This window comes from Hemibagrus wyckioides, linkage group LG17, assembly GCF_019097595.1.
Source record: "Hemibagrus wyckioides isolate EC202008001 linkage group LG17, SWU_Hwy_1.0, whole genome shotgun sequence".
Classification (NCBI taxonomy): Eukaryota; Metazoa; Chordata; class Actinopteri; order Siluriformes; family Bagridae; genus Hemibagrus; species Hemibagrus wyckioides.
This window is the reverse complement of record NC_080726.1, coordinates 8,699,532-8,708,284: the sequence shown is the minus strand read 5'-3', so window position 1 is coordinate 8,708,284 and position 8,753 is coordinate 8,699,532. Positions and strand designations below refer to the sequence as shown.

Here is an 8,753-nt window from a genome sequence, read left to right as displayed (position 1 = left end):
TATTGACTATTTATATATATTGACTAATTTTCCTAATGGGTTTTCTCAACTCAAAAGACCACAACTTATAAAACAAAAAAACTGTTTTTTTTTATTATTATTATGTGCTACACATCTTCCCGATTATTCGGACAAGAAAAAAAAAATCGACGATTGCACCTTTAATTATACAGCAAAATTCATGATTGTTGTTATTGTTGTTGCGTTTGTCGTTAATTCAGGTACACGTATATTTTAGAAAATGCATTTTATTTTAGATAATGTATTTTATAAAATGTATTTTATTTACTTTAAATCAGGTAGTTTACATCAGTACCTTTGAGATGAAAACTTTTCTGCGCGTGCCGTTATTCCTACATCGCCAGGGCCTACATTTCCCACAATCCTTTTCGGGGCCGTCATAAAATCCGCCATATTGAGATTTTCAGAACGCGCTGGCGAAGGGAGGAGTATCTACAAAACAGAAAAGGGTAAGTGTGTAAACAAGCTCTATTTAAGCCAGATTTATACGCTCTTTGGTGGTTATAAAGCGTTCGCCGTAAACAACCAGTGCGTTAGACCATTTACCGGACGATCGTGACGCAATCTATCCTGCAGAATCATGTTTATTTTGCTAATTAATGCTACATCCTTAGCTGCATTAGCCAGTCGGTTTCGTCGCCGTCGCTCCTTAACTGCGAATTTTCTTGACAGCGCGAGGCAAAACCATGGCACATTCTCACATTTTCACTATTATATATACATCGTTTGTACACTTTTACTCTTTTTTCACGGTCTTATGCAGAGGTTTATTGTTTATGAATGTATTTGGTTTGTTGGGTTTGTTAGACCACCCTACGTATTCGCTAACACAAAGAGTTGAGAAGCTTCAGTAGCTAATATTAGCTGTAGACAGCCCCTTTCTGTGTTTCCCCACAATAACACGTAGCACATTATCATTTTTCTGCTTCGCCACATCTAAATAAACCAGATCTGGTATTATATGAGATTAGAGTGAGTGTGTGAGTGATGTAAACCACTCAAATGTGCCGTACAGGAGGAATCAGGGGGCAGATTATGGGGAAACACTGGCCTGTTTGACTACACTGTTAACTTAATATACAGGGATCGTTTGTTATTTTACTATATTAATTGAGCCTGTTAGTTCTCTAACCATGTAAATCAAACTGAAGTGATGGATCCAATCAAATCATCCGGGAATTTGTGAGCTCATTTACATAGTAAACACTGCAGACACTGTAAGGACTTGACAGGTATTCACAAAGAACGTCATTATAGGTTTCAGCCTGGATTTTGTTGGATATGTTGGTCTGCTCATTATGGCTGACTACAATCCAGGAATATGACTATGAATCTCATCATAAACATGAATCGGTGTTCTTATAAGTGTTTTTCTGCTCACATTATCATAGAGTCTCTTCTCAACAACGATGACTCAGACGGTGCAGACGAACGGGGTTCAACCCCTCAGCAAGACCTGGGAGCTCAGCCTCTATGAGTTACAGAGAACTCCACAGGTGAGTGTCAGGGTGCTGAAACTTTATATGATATTGGTTAATCACATAGTACACGTGTGTAACACTAGGCTCTTGCCATTTCCTTGAGCATGATTTATCTTTTCGAAAAAAATATTTTGCATGTTAAGGTTTGGGATAAATGCATTAAACTATTTTGCACATTTTTAATAAAAACCACAATTCTCAATAGCTTTACATAAACCATATTTCTAAAAGTTTTGGGACACCCCTACAAATCATTGAATTCAGTGTTGTTTTTCAGGGTTTAGACTTGGTCCCCAAATCAATGAATTTAGAGGTTGGGCTCTGCCCCTTAGTTCCAGTGAAAGGAACTCTTAATGCTTCAGCATACCAAGACATTTTGGACAATTTCATGTCCTTAACTTTGTGGGAACAGTTTGGGGATGTCCCCTTCCCCATGTTCTAACATGACTGCACACCAGTGCACAAAGCAAGGTCCATAAAGACATGGATGAGTGAGTTTGGTGTGGAGGAATTTGACTAATTCACTCCAAAGGTGTTCTGTATGTTGAGGTCAGAACTCTGTGCAGGCCAGTCAAGTTCCTCCACACCAAACTCACTCATCCATGTCTTTATGGACCTTGCTTTGTGCACTGGTGTGCAGTCATGTTGGAACAGGAAGGGGTCATCCCCAAACTGTTCCCACAAAATTGGGAGCATGAAATTGTTCAAAATGTCTTGGTATGCTGAAGCATTAAGAGTTCCTTTCACTGGAACTAAGGGGTAGAGCCCAACCTCTAAATTCATTGATTTGGAGGGGTATCCCAAAATGTTTGGGAATATAGTGTATATAAAAAATATTCTTAATTAAAATGCGAATAATACAGTACACATATTTGATTATGGAGCTGCAAAGAGAAGATACAGATGTTCTTGACGTTTTTTAATCTGTGTACAGGCTAAAAAAAATCAAATTATAACCAAAATTGCGATATTCTGCCTTAATCTTCGAGTAGTTATTACTGCAGTTATTACTCAGTCATTAATTACTTAGTCATTAACTTCTGGTGTTAATCTCTGTGGATGCTCTTCAATCAGGAGGCCATCACAGATGGTCTGGAGATTGCCGTGTCCCCTCGTAGCCTACACAGTGAGCTGATGTGCCCCATCTGCCTGGACATGCTGAAGAACACCATGACCACCAAGGAGTGCCTGCACCGCTTCTGCGCAGACTGTATCATCACAGCACTCAGATCCGGGTCAGTTTCCTAAACAGCACGTTTCTCACTGCTCTCTACATAGTTGTCTCTGCCACCCCCTCCTTGCACACATGTATATGTATGTGTTGATTTTACACAGTGCTGTAGACTGGAAGAGATTGGGAGTTAAACACACTTTAAAATACTCTACAATTACTAAATCATTAATAAAACAAACAAAAAGTTCCAACAAGGTAAATAAAGTGTAAAAATAGCTCAAGACACAGGAATGTTTACAGTAAAGTCAACTGGGTGTGTTGTATATAGTCTCGTACTTAGTTTAACCACCAGTTCTACTCAGTCATGATACAGAAAGAAGCAGTTCTGTATCATGACTATTACTGTAAAATCAAATAAATAATCAGGTTGAACCATATATAACCTGTAAACCAGGGGAAGAGGTGGAGAACAAAATGCAGTCATTCTTGCAAAGACCTAATTTGCATGTCTCAGTGGTTTCTCTAGCGGAAGGCCCTGAATGAGTTTTCAAGGAATTAGATTTTCGTACCAGCTGACAGCTAGTTCAAGTCTTGTTATGAGTAACCCATCATCCTCATTTGTGCAGGAATAAAGAGTGTCCGACATGCAGGAAGAAGCTGGTGTCAAAGCGCTCGCTCCGTCCTGATCCAAACTTTGATGCCCTGATCAGCAAGATCTATCCAAGCAGAGACGAGTACGAGGCGCACCAGGAGCGAGTGCTGGCTCGCATTAGCAAACACAACAACCAGCAGGCTCTGAGCCACAGCATTGAGGAGGGCCTCAAGATCCAGGCCCTGAACAGGTCACTACAGACTCCGTTATTATATATGTGTATTAAAAAGTATAGGACATTGTAGCACTACCAACTGGAGTTAACTGTATAGGTTAGACATTTCCTCTCCTTTTTGTACACTTTCACATATGTGCATGGGTGTAACTATACACAGTATGGTGTGGTGTGGTTTTTCCCCCAGTGAGGTTTACTTGGCAGGTATGAGTGCAGCAGGTTTTCAGAAGAGGCCTGAAACATCCTGCAAGTGATAGTTCAAGTAGTTTTTGTTAGTGACTGCAGTGATGCAGTTACAGACCTGGTGAGCTAAAGAGCAGATAAAAAACCAACTGCAGCATACAGCTCATGTAAATGTTTCTCTGCTCAGTATTGTCCATGTTTTTAATGGTTTTTTTATGTACCTTTTTTTTTATTTTTTTATTTCTAAGTACTCACTTTTAGTTTTACATTTTTAGTCCCACTAATTTCTTACATGCTCCTTACCCAAAGATTTTTCCAATCTGTGTAAAGCTTTGTTAAATAATGTCTAAAGAAAGAGAAAACCAACCAAAGTAATCAGTTTCACTGTGAATCAGGCTGTAGAAATTCACACATCACACCCACTGCATGTTTGCTAGTGGTGCCAGGAAAATGCAGATCAAGTCCAGCATACAGACAGTCCAGCTGAGTAACAAGGATCTGCTTGGCAAGCAAACATTAGTTTTGCAAAGTTCTGGGATCTTGTACTGCAAGAGGCCTGCAATCAATTATATATCTCCAAATACAGACTTGAACACAATATTGAGAAAAAAGCAGTTCCAAGCTAGCATAATTGTGGATTTTCTAATAAACGTGAAAGTGCTTCTGTGACTTCATCTAATTAATGTTTTGGTGAATCTACCAAATATCTGTCTATCCAGACTGCAGAGAGGAAAGAAGCACCAGATCGAGAATGGCAGCGGGGCAGAAGACAATGGAGACAGCTCGCACTGCAGTAATGCCTCTGTTCACAGTAACCAGGAGGCAGGACCAAGCATCAAACGCACCAAGACCTCAGATGACTCGGGTCTGGACATGGACAACACCACAGAGAACGGAGGAGGGGACACAGCTCTGGATGGAGCCAGTGAGATCGAGCTCGTCTTCAGGCCTCATCCTACTCTCATGGAGAAGGAGGACGCTGCCCAAACCAGGTGACCGAACAAATGGCTTGTTTAGAGCTATTTGTTTTTTTTTATTTTCCATTTCAGTCAACACAGCTTTACATTTCTTAAAAAAATGGAAGAATGCTAAAGTGAAAAAGTATCTTAAATTATCATAAGCACCATTCTAACAGTCATATAGATGTTATGGCCAGGTCAGATGTCTGGTCTTTGTATGAATTTGAGATAAAACAGAGATGTTGGTGTCCCATGTGATATTTCCACTTTTAACTGTACACACACACCTACAGTGAGGAGCATGGGTTTAGAGCCCTCTGATATTGTTTCATTTTATCTCCAGTGATATGATTCAGTCCACATTAGATACCTATAAAGCTGCTTTGTGACAATGTCAGTTATTAAAATATGCTATAAAATAAAATGATGTTTTATTGAATCATGAAGCTTGACCATGAAACCCATATATGGTTTTTCCTCAAAATGTTGCTGAAAAGTTGGAAGAACACAAGTGTGTAGGATGTCCTTGAATGCTATAGCAATACAATTCCCTTCAATGGAATTAAGAAGCCCAAACCTGTTCCAGCAAGACTCTGCTGTTGTGCACAAAGCCAGGGTTGTATAGACATGGCTAAAATGCATTTGAAATAAATTGGTAATCCTGGTCCTTCTTTCTCAACATCTGTGTCTGACCTCATTAATGGTCTTGTGGCTGAATGAAAACAAATCTTCACAGCTATGCTTTAAAATCTAGTGGAAAGTCTTCTATAAAGAGTGGAGGTTATTATGAGAGTATTGGGAATGGGATGTTCAGGATGCACCTGATGGTCGAGTATCTACATACTTTTTGCTGTATAGTGTACATTGGTCCCACAAAACTGTTGGGCATTTATTGGGCATTAAAACTATTGATCTTTGTGCTTATATAATAAAGCTGCTTTTGCATGTGATCAGGTATATCAAGACCTCGGGCAACGCAACAGTCGATCATCTCTCAAAATATCTGGCTGTGAGACTCGCTCTGGAGGAACTGCGCAAGAACGGAGAGGCCAGTCCTATCAATGTGGAGGCTGCCAGCGAGAAACAGTACACCATCTACATTCCCACAGCCAACAACCAGTTCACAGTGAGTGATTTAACAGCACTGCAGTGATGTAGGATATTGAAATTAAAGTTCAATCAACTGATGCACTATAAGCGTGTCGTCTGTCTCTTTTGCAGGTCCTCAATGGCTCCTTCTCTCTGGAGCTGGTGAGTGAGAAATACTGGAAAGTCAACAAACCCATGGAGCTGTACTTTGCCCCGACGAAGGAGCACAAATAAACCCAGCAGGATACGAGGCTCTAGGATGGACTGATGGATGTTCTTTTGCCCTCTCTTCTCCTTTCTCTCTCTCTATCTATCTTTCTCTAGTCATGGAGCCATTGCTCCTTAACAACTGTGGCTGCTTTTTTTAATTGTCTTTTTGTAAGAAAACAGGCCCATGGGATTAAAGATATTGGGGGAGGGGGAGGCTTTGGGAGACGTTACCGGTATTTGATACTCTTTTTCTTTTTCCCCTTTAAGTTGACACGTTCAGTTTAGTGTCCCATACTGAGCAGCAGTCTGTTATGGACAGGAGTCTGATGCGGCCTTCGCTAAGGTTCATATCTGATAATACAGTCACAGCACTCTGTAAACGTGCGTTTTCTTAGTGATTGTTTGGCTTTGAGGAATAATTAACCATCCATGGCAGCCAATGGCAATACCTTCTCACCTTAGTATAAACCAGTGCGGTCTCCCAAGCTATAAGAGATCATAAGTGCATTTTAATGACCAATCGCTCCTCTTGTATAAGCATTTACAAAAGCTGATTGCCTTTTGTGCCACTGTGTTAAGGTTAATATGAAGACTCAGTCTGGTCTGCACTGTCCATGCCGCATCACACACACAACCATTATAATACTACTGTATATTTTCAGCTGGCTGTATTGACCTTTGTCCTTGTACATATGACATCACTTCAGAATAAGGCATCTCGGAAACCCGTCACAGTAAGTAAACCATCGACTCGCAACACATCTGTAGCTGTCAGTTGTACACCAAAACGGAGCAGAGTTTTGATATAGGCGTATTTCATAAAAAGAAACACCAATCATGGCAAACTTTTTAGAGCATGAAGTATTTTTTAGTTGGACACCATTTACATAACTATAAGTTGATGTTGATGTTTTGGGGGAAAGCTGTATACCACATTTGTTTGGAAAATAAAAAAAACAGTATGCAAGTGCTGCAGTGAGAGCTTTTGTAATGTAGATGTGCTTTTGGTCATATGATATATACACACACTATTATTCTTAAATCATTAATAACTCATAATTATATTAGTCATCTCTTTATTGCCTGTCATTTACTTACTGTGTATGTAATGGATCAGCAAAGACATGTTTGCTGTCCAAAGTTTGCTTTATTAGAGCTAAGCGGCTAATGCAAATAATCGAAGCATGTAGCTGAAAGTTTGTTCAATAATACCATTTACACAGTTTCCAGAATTGCACAATATCATACATTTTTGCTCTTTGCCAGACCTCAACAGTTGCTCTGAGGAAGAGAGAAATGTGAGCTTAATGTTTTTAGGGGAAATAAATGCAGGAATTTAAAGGTAACCCAATTGTGATGGGGGAAAAAAACAAAGAAGACTCAATGGGATGTAGAGGTGGAACTAGAAAGAATAGTGCAACAACAAACAAATAAAGTGTGGAGCAGTCAGGGTTTTGATTGTTGGTGCTGTTTTTCCCAGCCACTTTAATGTGGACTCTGCATTCTGGGTGTGTGTATTGTTAGAGGTGGGGCAGGAACAACAGAAATCATTTCAGGAGTGCTTATTAGGAACACAATGTGCTGGGTCCACCCCAGGCAAGTTGCTGCCCAATGCCTGAGCCAGAACTTGTGTGTGCGGACTGGAAAAGCTGCTTATACAGCAGAAGTTATTCTATCAGAGCATCAGAAACTGAATGGAAGTGTGAGAGTGTGGAGCTGACATTGGCCTGAAACATTATTCTGATGCAGGGAAATTTCTGACCCTGCACATGAACACATGACATGGTATATTTGTGCTTTGCATAAACATCCAAAGCTCAGAAGGAGCAGCTTTGGTTCCTGGGGCAATTTCAGTATCAGGATTCGATTGATACGCAAAGCTCTGATTTTGGGATTATATCCAAATGTGTCCGGAAATAAAACAATGAATGTGTTTCTCTAGTATTTAGGATCAATATCTGATATCTGAGTGATCTGCTGCACAACTAATGAGCTTTTATTTCAAACTTGCTCTTCACTCATGCCAGCAGCCTGTCCAGAGCTGGCTTTTCTTCTCACAGCTGCTAGTTGTGTTCCAATTCCAGCACGAAAGACAAAGCATTATTTATGTGCTGCTGACGTTTTATTTTAATCTCAGCCCAGCTTTTCATTCACACATTAATGACATTAACTAATGGCTGAATTTAGATATGCTTCTGAATTGAAACCACACACTTGCAATGCAATTCCTTTTGCAGCCAGACGTAGATCAGCTTAGGACAACTACATCAGAATTTACTGGATACTATGGTTTTTTTTTTTTACTGATGAGAAACACAACCTGATATTTGATGATGGCATAACATTATGACCACTGACAGGTGAAGTGAATAACACTGATTATCTCATCATGGTTAGTGGGTGGGATATATTAGGCAGCAAGTGAACATTTTGTCCTCAACGTTGATGTGTTAGAAGCATGAAAATGGGCAAGATTTGAGTGAGTTTGATGAAGGGCCAAATTGTGATGGCTAGACCACTGGATCAGAGCATCTCCAAAACTGCAGCTCTTGTGAGGTGTTCCCAGTCTGCAGTGGTCAGTATCTATCAAAAGTGCTCCAAGGAAGGAACAGTGGTGAACCAGCGACAGGGTCATGGGTGGCCAAGGCTCACTGATGCACGTGAGGAGCGAAGGCTGGCCCATGTGATCCGATCCAACAGATGAGATACTGTTGCTCAGATTGCTGAAGTTAATGCTGGTTCTGATAGAAAGGTGTCAGTGCATCACAGTTTGTTGCATATGGGGCTGCATAGCCACAGGCCAGTTAGG

The 8,753-nt window shown here is 40.3% G+C and overlaps 1 protein-coding gene across 1 annotated transcript; it reads left to right on the top strand.

The window, feature by feature from the left end:
• Positions 1 to 368: 368 nt before the first annotated feature.
• rnf2 (ring finger protein 2) lies at positions 369 to 6,911 on the top strand. The gene is made up of 7 exons (XM_058413435.1): positions 369 to 470; positions 1,413 to 1,517; positions 2,577 to 2,737; positions 3,303 to 3,518; positions 4,406 to 4,678; positions 5,600 to 5,771; positions 5,867 to 6,911. The coding sequence occupies exons 2-7, from the start codon at positions 1,431 to 1,433 to the stop codon at positions 5,966 to 5,968; spliced, it is 1,011 nt and encodes a 336-aa protein (XP_058269418.1). The 5' UTR covers positions 369 to 470; positions 1,413 to 1,430; the 3' UTR covers positions 5,969 to 6,911.
• The last annotated feature ends 1,842 nt before the right edge of the window (positions 6,912 to 8,753 follow it).